The following is a 13,662-nucleotide window of genomic DNA, read 5'->3' on the forward strand; positions in this document are numbered from 1 at the left end:
AACGCCGCGATGAATGCTTCGGTCGTCATGTCACTGACGACCTCTAGATGGACGGCTTTCGTTGCGAGGCATATAAAAACTGCAACGTAAGTCTTTATACGAGTGCGATTACGGAAACGTCGCTCCTTAATATAGAATGGACCGCAGTAGTCCACGCCGCAGTTGTAAAACGGTCGGGTTTCTGTGACTCGAGCGGCAGGTAGATTGCCCATGACGTAGTCGGTGACAGGTGGATTCACGCGGAAGCATCTAACACATTGCCGAACAATTTTTCGCGTAGTATTTTTTCCATCGATTGGCCAGTATGTTTGACGAACGGCGTACAGAGTCGAGTTGATACCTGCATGGTGATGCTGTAAATGAGCTTCGCGAATGATAAGCTCAGTGATACGGTGTCCTTTCGGTAGGAGAACCGGATGTTTTTGTTCGAACGGCAAGGTGGAGTTTTGTAATCGCCCTCCGACCCGTAATATTCCCTTATCGTCAAGGAAGGGATGTAACGGCAAGAGCTTACTCTTCGGATGTAGTCCTGCTCCGGTCTTAAGATGGTGAAGGTCTTGTGTGAATGCGGATGATTGCACAAGTTGTACCACACGATCGTTTGCTGCGTGTAATTCTTCCACGGTCAGAGGTCCCTTAAATCGACGAGGTAGTCTAAGCCGCAGGCAATACGCGATGATTCGTCGGAGGCGAGACAAACTTGAATAACGATTTAAGATCTCGTCGCTGTTAATCGTGGTGGTTACAAAGCAGGTAACACGTTTGGTCTCTGGAACTTCTTCAACGATTTTAAACTTTGACTTTGGCCAAGCCGATTCGACGCTTGAGAGCCATTGCGGTCCGTGCCGCCAGTTGGAATCGTGAAGAAATTGTGTCGGTGATTGTCCTCGCGAGAGTAAATCTGCCGGATTATCGCAAGATCTAACGTGACGCCATGCGGTGACGTCGGTTTTCGATTGTATTTCGGACACTCTATTCGCGACGAATGTTTTTAGAGAGGACGGTTCTTTCTGTAACCAGTTCAGCACGATGGTAGAATCGGTCCAAAAGATAACGCTGTGGAGTTCGCGTTTGATGGCCTCTCGAACAGTCGCATATAATGAAGCCAGGAGAATTGCACCGCACAGTTCTAAACGGGCGAGACTTATCGTCTTAAGTGGTGCGACACAAGATTTCGCGCATAGTAAATTTGCGTTTATTTTACCGCGTTTGTCAATCGAGCGTATATACAAACATGCTCCATATGCCTGTTCACTCGCGTCACAGAACCCGTGAAGTTCGATCCTACGCGTTGCGCGCTGAGTAACGTTTCGACCGAAGGATACATTATGAAGATGTTTAAAATCGTTCGCGAATGTGATCCACTCGGTGTGGAGGCTGGCTGGCAATGACTCGTCCCAGTCCAGTTTAAGATGCCAAAGACGCTGCATCAATATTTTCGCGACGACGGTAACCGGAGCGAGTAACCCTAACGGATCGAAAATTCTCGCGATGCTGGAAAGAATCGTCCGTTTCGTCACCTTCGTGATAACGTGTGGGTCAACGGTGTACGTAACCGTATCGTTTCGCGCGTCCCATGATACCCCGAGCGTCTTGACCGTTGAATCGCCAAAGAATTTCGGATGGATCTGTTCTTCCGTCAACCCATCGAGAAGTCGCGGTTCGTTGGAGACCCATTGTCGGATGTTGAGTCCTCCTCGCTGAAGCAGGTCGATGACCTCGTCGCGTAAATTCTTGGCTTCTGCGTATGTGTCGGCCCCGGTCAAAAGGTCGTCGACGTACATGTCACGCTTCAAAATGGATGCCGCCCTTGGTAATGAATCCTCTTCGTCGTCCGCAAGCTGGTGGACACATCTTATGGCGAGATACGGTGCTGAAGACAGTCCGAACGTGACTGTGTTCAATTCGAATGTCGCTATTTCGTTCCGTTCGTCTCTCCACAAAATGCGTTGATAACGACGATCCTCTGGTCTAATGAGGAATTGGCGGTACATTTTTTCGATGTCTCCGGTCAGCACGTATGCGTACATGCGAAACCGCAGGAGCAAAGCAAAAATGTCATCTTGGGTGGTCGGACCGATCATTAGTGCGTCGTTTAATGATAGGCCGCTGCTCGATTTCGCGGAGCCGTCGAAAACTACTCGAACCTTTGTAGTCGTGCTCGAGGGTTTTATGACCGCATGATGTGGCAGGTAGAAACCGTCCGAATCGCGTGTTTTCACCTTAGTCATATGACCAAGCGAGATATATTCTTGTATCACGGACGAATATTCTCTTTGCAGCGATTTGTCACGATGAAACTTACGTTCTAACGAAAGAAACCGATTGTACGCTCGCGAACGAGAATCTCCGATGGATTGCTTCTTCTGATTAAACGGTAGCGCGACGAGATAGCGTCCTGATTCGTCCCGTTGGACGTGGGCGGTGAAGTGATCTTCGCAGTCGCGTTCCTCGGATGATAGGTATCGCTGCTGTGGCCCTTCTTCGATGTCTCAAAATTTCGAAAGATCGAAATTGACACTGGTTGCAAACGTTTTGCGTTGTATGCGCGGCGACGTTGACAACACGCTCCCCCCGATGATCCATCCTAGCTGTGATTTTTGCAGGATAAGATCAGGCCCGTTACGAGGGGAAAGATCGATTTGCCCAACGCTAAAGCTAGCGAGCGAAGGGCCGGTGCCTATCAGCATATCGACGGATGCTGGGCGGTGGAAATTCGGGTCCGCTAATTTCAGATTTGCCGGAATCTTAAACCTCCTGCGATCGATTTGAGTGTCCGGTAAAGGTCGCGAAATCCGTGGTATCACAAAGAATGTAAGATGACGTTGAAAGTCCGATAGTCGTGACTTTATGGTGGTAGAAATTAGTTTGTTCGTCACGGTATTTAGTGCATTTAACGCTTCGATGGCCACGGAAGCCCTTTTGCACTGAAGATGTAATTTCGACGCGAATTCTTCGGTGACGTAATTCGCGTCGGAGCATGTGTCGACTAACGTTCGACATTCGATCGGTCTCTGCTCGTGATCTAACGCGTGAACGATCGCGGTAGGCATGATACCGTCGGCCGATGCATTAGCGACTAGGGCGGTTTCTCGGCGGTCACGTTTCCGAGCGTTGCGTTTTCGCGATTTTTTACGGAATGACTCTAGTCAGGATTCATTTTGTGTGTCTAAATGAAGCCTAGTGTTGTGTGTCTTATTGCATACGCGACATTTTCCGGCCTTACACTCATCGGTTTTGTGATCCGAACGTAAACAATTCATGCAAAGTCTTGCCTTACGCGCGGCTTCGATGCGTTTTTCGATCGACAATTCGAGAAATTGTGTACATTGATACGCGGCGTGAGAATCCGCGTGACAAATCTTGCAATTAGGGTATCGGTTAGTGGCAAATGTTTGTCGCGTCTTCCGCGGAGATGGCGGCGACTTCGGTGCTCTAGCGGGTTTCGCGCGATAGGTGTTTGACGTATCGTTTCGGCGTTGCGCTACTGAATCCGTCCGGTGTTCATCTGGTAAGTCCCGACCTGCATTCCCGCGCGATGTGGAGTACTCTTCGCACTGATGCGCGGCGATGTGCAAATGTTTAAACACGGTCGCAATCTTCGGAACCTCCATGTCTGATAATGTCCGTTCCCACGCCTTTCGAGCGTCCTCCGCCATACTGGACACAGCGATACTGAGTAAAAGATCGTTCGCGATGTCCTCCCACGATCTCCCGAGTGCTTGCAGCGACCGAATGTGCAGCTGCATGTGATTGGCCAAATCACGGTTCGATTCCGATGAATCGTTTGGCATTGCGGGTGTGTCGACGAGAAGCGAGGCGTGACGCAAAACGAGAGCGCGTTTGTTTTCGTAGATTTCTAAGAGGTGATCCCATACAGCCTCATAGTTATCATCGGTGATAGTGTAAGCCTCGATCGCAGATTCTGCCTTCCCGGACAGTGAAGCGCGTAAATAATTCAGCTTTTGAATGTTGCTGAGACCGGGTATTGCATGGATCGTCGTTTTGAAACCATCCCTGAACGTGACCCATTTTTCGATTCGACCGTCGAACTTTTGGAGGTCGATCTTGGGTAATTTCACCGAAAGCGGAAACGATGATGCGGCTGACGGTGCGGGCAAATCTCGTGATACGATTTCGATGTTCGGTGGCGGAATAAGATTCACGGACGCTACAAACCTATTCATTAAGACTACCGCTGTCGCCAATGTGTCGTCAAACTGTTCTGTTACTTCCTCACGTTCGGCTTCCGCTTGATCGAAGTCTTCAATGAGGGCCAGTTCGTCTTGAATGCCATTGAAGGTTCCGAACTGATTACGAAGCCGTTCGATGCGTTCGCGAAGCTTGACACGATTCTTCTCACAATCTTGATACGAATCGAGGTACTTGTTAAAATGAGTGATTTGCGATTTGAACGATCGCCGTTTCATCTTCAAACCGTTAATACGCGCGTTGATGTCTTCTTGCGACATTTTAGGCGAAGTGGAATGGATACGATAGGAATTAACGGAAGGATAGATCACGTGTGCTTAACTAAATATATTGTAATTCCTCAATAACGAGCCTACCGTAACCAAAGTCCTTGTGCTGGTGGAGTCGTCTCTGGACCAGATGACGCCGTTGACGAATGCGTTGTCCACCTCAAGGCTGGCTGTTCAGCTTCCACGATGTTGACGTCTTTCCGTTCCGAATTAATTCTCCTGCCCGTGGTAGAATTTCGGAATACACTTGAAGGAAGTTTAGAAGTCTTTGCACACTGCACTTCCACGGTCGTGGATCCGGCTCGAAGGACCAAAATGTTCGCACGGCACACGCGTGAAAATTATAGAATTTTGCTTTCGAGGTTGTAAGGCTCGATTCACCGGTTGGTACGCGTATAAGCCGGACGATGTATCACCCGCCAAATTAATATTGGGTGACTGTTTAAATTATTACGTGTCGATTCTGATCTGAACGATGATCTGAGAAGTTTAGCTCTGCTTGTGCTGATGGTCCGAATGCTGACCTCATCAAACACACCGAACCGTACTATTCGCGAGCTCATTGACTTCTGGTCTTGTCCACCTTTTCGATGTCAAAGGTGGACAAGACATCTGATTTTTGGGAGGCGCCAAAATGCCTGATTGGCTCAGCCTTGCTTGAAGAGGAGGAACCTTCCCTCCAAGATTTCGGTGATGGAGGAGGAATCCTCTCCTTCTTCGTGACGTAGCGCAGGGAAAACCGGACATCTGGCTAACAAACCTCGCTAGGTTGATCGGCCGGAGCGTCTCGCCGGGGTCGCGGTTTATGATCGTATTGTCCCGCGAGTCAGCGGTGGTCGACGGTATGTACCGTTTTGAAGTTACCGTACACCACCCGCTGACAGAGCAATCAACGGATTTTCCCAGAGCGAGGACGGTCGAAGTGTCCAAAAAAATAGCACGATGCCGAATTGCCACCTATTAGACATCTGGCAGGCAAATGCTCCCCAAGACTTCGACGGTAAGCAATTGCCTAGTAATGAAGGGTCGCTGTATTTCTGCCTCGCTCTGAGCCCCCCTTTGTACCCGTAAGACGGAACAATACTCAGCAAGTTTCGTCTCGATCGGCCACCGGTTGGAGCTAGACCAGTGCGTGGGGCGCGGAAAGCACGACAGCGAACCGATGTGACTTTGGAAATACTCTAGTATTACTGTACTGTATTGGGAATAAAAACTGATGCAGTTACAAGCATCGCGCGATGAGGTCAATATCGTACATTGTATCGTCGACTGTGAAACGAAGAAGATGGTTCTGTTAGTAACGTCTGTATACATAGGTAGATTTCAATGTATTATGCCGAAATTTTTTTATTAATATCTCAGAAACTAAGAAATATCCGCAGCTGAAATTTTATATTAGAGGGTCTCTCCACCTCCCGCCCAACCCCTCAAAATGTCAGTTCATTGCGTTGGTTGGGTCATACCGTAGTATATCCGCGGATTCTCTCACTCTGGAATAAAGAATTCTAAGAAATTGTGAAGATAGTCGTCGGGCTCCTAAATAACCAGGGATCGGGGGGGGTCGAGGTGCCACTGATGGAGGGGAACACCTACAGGAGCGGTGGTTGTGTTGCGTAAACTGCGCACGCATCAGTCACGCACACGTAACCAAGGCTCCTGTAGGTGTTTCCCCCTCCACAAATAAGTCTGCCCAAGGACTTGTTGCGTGGCAAGCAACAGTTGGCTCACGAACTCTAGAGCAATAGAGACGATGGAGAATTCACAAAATGTAAGTATTATATTGTATACTATTATACAGAGTGACTCTCTGGCTAGAGTATTCAAACGCGATGCCGCCAATAAGCCGCGCCTCGCTGAGTTTCGTGGACGTCGAAGCTCGCGACGAGATTCATTACGGTGTATTACAAAATTCTTTATTCTTCATTGCATCGATATTGCAGTGATACCAATGCATTCCTGGCATTCTCCCGATTGAAATCATGTAATGTAATTCGGACTATTTTTAACGAAGTTAGCGTGGTACCATTTTCATCGGCACGACATCGATTGACGCCATTTTCGCAAAGATCTGTTGAGAAATGCAGAACGTGGAATTCGTCACTTCCACGTAACTCAGCGAGGCACGGTTTATTGGTGGCATTGTAGATCGTGAGCTGGCTATACAGGGTGTCCCAAAAATGTCGGAGTTCCTTGAAAGGGGTGACTCAGGGGGTGATTTGAAACAACTTTTTCCTTAGCGAAAATATTGTCCAAAGCTTCGTTAACGAGATATTAACAAAAAACCCCGACCAATCAGAGCGCGCGCCTTCCGCCCGAGCTCCCGTTGTAGCGTTGGCTACGCGGCAGGCGGCTGCGCTTGTACTACGAAGGTATGAACAAGCAAGTCGGCATGCACCGAAGGAAATCGCGTTACACAGTTTTATTTTAAAGCGGAATCTTAAATAATAATTGTTTGAAGTGAGAGGACAAGAAATACGCAAATTTCGTTTTCAAATAAGGCATAAACGAAAAGGTAATGTAACAAAAAAAGTGTGATACGTGATCATAATTCGTTATTGAAGTAAAAATCCATAGTTTAATCACGGCCAACATAACTAAATTTAAAAAATAATATTAGGTGTATGAATAAATTCTTTCAGACTGGATTTACATAATCGGTATAAAGCAACCGAATTTCTATCGCAGTGATATTCGTAAGCTACCAGAAAATTGGCAAAAGCTAATTAAAAATAATGGAAATTATTTCGATGATTGAGTTGTTTTTATTTTATTTTTTTTAAATCAAACTGTTATTGAACCCTAAAATCGAACAGAATTTATTTCTACACCTAATAATCACTAATAAATTAAATAACACACACCCCTACGGGCATTCCTTTCCTTCCTTTCCTTCCTTTTCGGAAACCTGTGTCACTAAGTAGGTCACTGTGCCGATCCTGGTCATCGGTGGACGAAAAGATTTATGGTAGGGTTGCGCCCAGTGCTCAGCTGATCGCAGGTATACGACACCACCCGAAGGTAAGGATTACAACGTCAAGTGCGTCCGGGTTAATGTACCGAATATTCACTTCACTGCACGGCCACTAACACTGATCACTTAATTTACTTTTCATGGAACCTGTTGTTCGTACGTTATAAAATTGGTGGCCCCGAATGGGGCCGATTACTGTTAGTTGAGCAGTTGCTCGATATGACCACCCTCAGCGTCTATGCACGCCTTGCAGCATCATTGACTCCGTTGAGAATAATTTTGACGCCAAACGCCGAATCGTATCCTCGCTGGGGGTTTGGATGTGCGAGTATTCCCGTGCAAACGCTCGCACGGTAGAACTTGCGTCCCCGTTGATCCGGGCGTACACCCAGAACATGGCGTAACATTCTTGAGCGGAGAACATTTCTGGGACGAGATTGCTAGCTGACTGACAGGATTTTTTCCAAGCAACTTCCTCTACCTCCAAGTAGTTTCTCTCGTTCCATTATGAGTTAGCTCCCACCAGAACAACAGGCTTTAGGTAAAAAGAAGCCAGCACGTTTTCGAAACACACGTGCTTTGCAGAAATGCAACGAACGACCCATCCTACACTTTCACAAAAGCCCGCGCTCCGTCCTTTTACTGCCAATGTACCCGTTTCTTCGAGATAGTCAGCAGACACCACGTGTTTCGGTTCGAAAGGGCCCGAAGAGAAGAGAAACAGAAAGTCTTCGACTTGCTATAAAGAAGAAAAGGCATACCATTCCTGTTTCCGTTTTCGAATACCCTGAGCTCACGTCAGCTACGAGGCGGAACAAGCTAAGCCATAAATTACCCAAAACAAATCGTTCTCTACCGCCGACTCGCAGGACAATACGGTCATAAACCGCGACCCTGGCGAAATGCTTTGGCCGACCAGCCTGATTAATTTTAAATACGTCTCGCGGAAAGACACAGGAAGAAAGGGGGTAACTCGGTGACTGCGCGTAGTCCCACCTGCTTCGTCCTTCCTTCCAATTAAAGGCAGGTCCCTTATCTCTCGAGTATAAGGACGCGCTCGAATTTCAAAACAAAAGCACGCGTTGACGTATTTCGTGCGAGAAAAGGTGGGCATGAAGTCCGATTGGTCGTAGCCTAAATAAATCTGCCCTGCATCCCTCCCAAACGGCCACTGTTTTGAAGAGGCCTTCTTCACAGCCATGTCTCCTCCACAAGGCCCACCAGTATAAATACGCACTCGAATTTCAAAACAAAAGCACGCGTCCGATTGGTCCTAATCTAACCAATCTGCCCTGCATCCTTCTGAAGCGGCCACTGTCTTGAAGAGGCCCTCTTCACAGCAATATCTCCTCCCCGAAGCCCACCTTCTCTCGCACGGAATACGTCGACGCGTGCTTTTGTTTTGAAATTCAAGCGCGTGTTTATACTGGTAGGCCTTGGGGAGGAAACATGGCTGAGAAGAAGGCCTCTTCAAAACAGTGGCCGTTTGGGAGAGATGCAAGGCAGATTGGTTAGGTTAGAACCAATCGGAATTCATTCCCACCTTTTCTCGCACGGAATACGTTAACGCGTGCTTTTGTTTGGTAATTCTAGCGCGTGCTTATACTCGAGAGATAAGGAATCTGTCTTTAATTTGAAGGAAACACGAAGCAGGCGGGACTACGCGCAGTAAACGAGTTACCCCCTTTCTTCCCGTATCTCTCCGCGAGGCGTATTGATGTTGGATATTACTTTTTAATTGCTAGTTCCCAAAAATTAATCAGGCTGGTCGGCCATAGCATTTCGCCAGGGTCACGATTTATTACCATATTGTCCTGCGAGTCGGCGGTAGAGAACGATTTGTTTTGAGTAATTTCACTGGGCGCAACCCTACCATAAATCTTTTCGTCCACCGATGACCAGGATCGGCACAGTGACCTACTTAGTGACACAGGTTTCCGAAAAGGAAGGAAAGGAAGGAAAGGAATGCCCGTAGGGGTGTGTGTTATTTAATTTATTAGTGATTATTAGGTGTAGAAATAAATTCTGTTCGATTTTAGGGTTCAATAACAGTTTGATTTAAAAAAAATAAAATAAAAACAACTCAATCATCGAAATAATTTCCATTATTTTTAATTAGCTTTTGCCAATTTTCTGGTAGCTTACGAATATCACTGCGATAGAAATTCGGTTGCTTTATACCGATTATGTAAATCCAGTCTGAAAGAATTTATTCATACACCTAATATTATTTTTTAAATTTAGTTATGTTAGCCGTGATTAAACTACGGATTTTTACCTCAATAACGAATTATGATCACTTGTACATTTTTTGTTACATTACCTTTTCGTTTATGCCTTATTTGAAAACGAAATTTGCGTATTTCTTGTCCTCTCACTTCAAACAATTATTATTTAAGATTTCGCTTTAAAATAAAATTGTGTAACGCGGTTTCCTTCGGAGCATGCCGACTTGCTTGTTCATACCTTCGTAGTACAAGCGCAGCCGCCTGCCGCGTAGTCAACGCTACAACGGGAGCTCGGGCGGAAGGCGCGCGCTCTGATTAGTCGGGGGTTTTTGTTAATATCTCGTTAACGAAGCTTCGGACAATATTTTCGCTAAGGAAAAAGTTGTTTCAAATCACCCCCTGAGTCACCCCTTTCAAGGAACTCCGACATTTTTGGGACACCCTGTATAGGGGTCAACGTGACTCGATGCAGTCACAGTTCTTATTGTTGGATTAGTGTTGCCGAATGCGAAATCCCCATCTGCCGAGTCAGTCCGGAGAACTAACGCGGGGGTGGGCGGTCAAACAGGTAAAATTTGCAGCATAATAACGTCATTCTTGCTGTTCTGAAATTTCATATACTTATTGTTTACACATTTAATGAACGATATGCAAAATGGCAGACCACCAAGTGGGCCCTAAAGGCGGCTGCCGTTCCAATATGCGGCCGACGGCGGTCCCACTAGGGCCAAGGGGAAACAAATGTATATTTCTCCCTTGCACTAGCGCGCAAGCCACGTATCGCGCTTTTCATCGACGTCTGCCAACGTCTTATCCCCCACTTGGTGGTCTGCCATTTTGCATATCGTTCATTATGCGTAAACAATAAGTATATGAAATTTCAGAAAAGCAAGAATGACGTTCATTATGCTGCAAATTTTACCTGTTTGACCGTCCACCCCCGCGTTAGTTCTCCGGACTGACTCGGCAGACGGGGATTTCGCATTCGGCAACACTAATCCAACAATAAGAACTATGACTGCATCGAGTTACGTTGACCCCTATGTATCCAGCTCTTAGACTATTGTCTTTGAGGACTCTAGCGAGAGAATCACGCTGTACCATCTTACTATTTGCCAAAAATAATACATTCAACATTTCATTTCCAGATGAAAGATACGGTCCCGACCCCGTCGGGGGGAAGTGGAGGGGGGGAGGAGGAGAATGATGAACGGGAAAGAGAGATGGATGAGAAGAAGGAGGAGAAGAAGAAGGATAGGGAGGAAAAGGTCGAGAAAGCTCTAGCAAAAGTAAGTTAGGTTGAACTTATGTGTGTGTACAGTATTATCTCCGTAAGTGTTCGCTGGTCGGGCCGGCGTTGAGCTCCTGTCGTGAACAGATCTCTAATTCCGAGTGTTCGTTTCTCGCTTCTTCCTGGCCGAAGGGGGGAGCGAGATGGAACGCTTTGCCTGCGCGACGGCCGCGATCGCAAAAGACGGAGTGTCAGGCGTCCGAAAGACGGAGCGAGATAAAACATCATCCCGTCGTCTGTCTCGTACCGTCCTCGCTCGCTTTCAGTGGCTCTCGCTCGCTCTCGTTCCATCTCGCTCTCGCCTTCGCCGGGCAAGAGTGACACAGAAGTGGTGGAGATACATAGCAACAAACCCGTATCGTGGGCACCAAACCGAACACATACGGAGACAATACTGTATTATTATTGAAAGTGGTATAAGTCGATCTGTAGCTAAAAAATCGTTTATTTTCTTTAACATTTTTATTGATTATTATTCCATAATAAAATTACACAAGTTTATAGTTTTAAAAAACATTACCCGATTTGATTTATGGATGCGAATATTTTGTTGATTCAAAAGCATACCCTTGAATATCCCAATGTATGAATAAATGGACTTATACCAGTTTAAGAAATAACGGCTCATATGTAGGCGTAGAACTAGAAGATGTAATTTTTATGGTACTGTTTCAGATGAGAAAGGAGCTGAAAAAATTAAAGTACGGCCGTGGAGGCCGCCGGGGGGGCCGCGGCGGCAACCCCATAATTATTAATAATTATTAAATTTTTAATATACATATGTCACGTCCCGCGACGTGGAGTCTACTATTAATTAACTCTTTAAATCATATATATTTACTATTTCGTACTTTGGTATATTATAACCACCTCACATAAATTATCAACATAATATGTCGCCGATAAGGCACTATAATTGAAACTCGCGGTAAGAAGAGCTCGAGTCGTGAATCTACGGACGGCAACAGCAAGCAGGAAAACAGCTAACACGAGAGGTGGCAACCAGCCATCTACACGCACACCAGAAAAGCCCAACCAACACCAGTTGACGTTCAGCGTGGGACAGAGGCCCCATCCGCCAGTGGAGTAAACACCTTCACGGAGCTGCGCTCCTGATCATCGCTAGCCACTTGCCCTCCCATTATTTCCCGTAAATCAAGCTCCAATACGGATTCGATGTATATTAACTTCAATCCCTAGTACGTAAGCTGTGCGGAACCAATCGTACAGAGTACGTCGAGACCCAAAAGCGTAACAATCTAATATATGAATTAAAATAAGAATTTAACTATCGACGCTGCTGAAGGTTTCGTATAACGGCAGGAATCCGTCTTAAGTCACGGAGAAGACACCAAAATAGGTGCGCAATAGCTCAAATTCTGCAGTAAACAAAACTCTCGGATAGCCGCTGGAACAAATTCTTCGAGTGATTCCCACGGCAAATGATTGGGAGATTTCATCTCCCACCGTCCTAATTGTCATGTGACAAACCTGGAGAAGGAGTGAGCAATAGCCCTATAAAAAGGGACTGATCACCCGCGGAGCTGATTACCATATTATCGTATCACCGTTATTATCATTGTTTAATACGCGTTCAATAAAAAGGGACTTAAACTGTTGAAACCACGTTACAGAAAAATAAAGGTAAAATTTTATGTTAAACCAGTGAGTGAAGTGTTTCCACCCTCAACTCCCCAAATCCAAATCAAACGTTCGTCTTGTGGAATAGTGAAATCAAATACGAAAATGCATATTGACAGTTCACGGGTTGCGCTGATTGAAGGTATTACCTATGAGCAGAACGTTGCCCGCGGTTTTACCAGAGATTAAGCGTAACGCGTGATCAACGCGATAGATTTAAATATAAATGAAATTCTAAATAAATGTTGCGAATGAGGGAAGATCACGCTCGCCTCCGCCGATGGTACCACCAAAGAGCAGAACGTTGCCCGAGGTGGCGCCTGGTGTGAAAGGTGGAAAGTGATTATCGGTCAAATAACCTATGCAATCGTGAATTCCAAAAGACGAATGCCCCGAAATCACCGTGCGGGTCGCCGAGTGCAGCTACGGAAATTAAAGTGGTCATACAGCGACGCACCAGCTGGAGAATCAGGACTCTTAGGAATTGTCAAGGATCCGACGGTCAGCCGGGAAGACGTGCCCAATCAGATCGGGATTACCCTGGCACCCGGAGAAAGGGCGGCTCCACAACCCGGGACCGCACCCAAAAATTACGAAATTACACCGGCGCGTATAGTGTGGAGGCTGATCCCGATAGACCCGCCATCACCGCGAGAGCACTGAGGTAATTAAGAAAATGCAAAACCCAAGTATAATCTGCTATCGACCAGTTCTCAACTATCCCAGAGCGTCAATGTTCCTGGACTAGCTAAAAAGCGGGTAAAAAAAATATAAACTCCCAAAAAAAAACGCGGCTCCAAATAGGAAGTAGGGACGTAACACATATTAAATATTTAAAAATATAATATTTCTAATTCATCAATGATTGTTCATTTTCTTTGTTTCAATGGAATGTAAAATTTTCTCATTTTCTATTGTATCGACATGAACGTTTCAGTAACATACTGCTGAGATTTTCCAAATGAAAATGAATTTAAACACGGTATAAATCGGATTATTTTTAGCATTATTAGATTAGAAATGTTTCGCATTTATATTTAATTATCTAGT

At 46.0% G+C, this 13,662-nt stretch overlaps 2 protein-coding genes across 2 annotated transcripts in view; both read right to left on the reverse strand.

The window, feature by feature from the left end:
- Positions 1-13,662, reverse strand: part of Dpp10 (Dipeptidyl peptidase 10) — a 655,550-nt gene that overhangs the window by 524,557 nt on the left and 117,331 nt on the right. The window lies entirely within an intron of this gene.
- LOC143374563 (uncharacterized) lies at positions 3,126-4,451 on the reverse strand. The gene has a single exon (XM_076822800.1). The coding sequence runs from the start codon at positions 4,428-4,430 to the stop codon at positions 3,150-3,152; it is 1,281 nt and encodes a 426-aa protein (XP_076678915.1). The 5' UTR covers positions 4,431-4,451; the 3' UTR covers positions 3,126-3,149.

Source organism: Andrena cerasifolii, chromosome 11, assembly GCF_050908995.1.
Source record: "Andrena cerasifolii isolate SP2316 chromosome 11, iyAndCera1_principal, whole genome shotgun sequence".
NCBI lineage: Eukaryota > Metazoa > Arthropoda > Insecta > Hymenoptera > Andrenidae > Andrena > Andrena cerasifolii.

Bases quoted from the DNA above. Each gene is read 5' to 3' on its own strand.
- LOC143374563 (XM_076822800.1), bottom strand. From the start codon at position 4,430: ATGAAACGGCGATCGTTCAAATCGCAAATCACTCATTTTAACAAGTAC.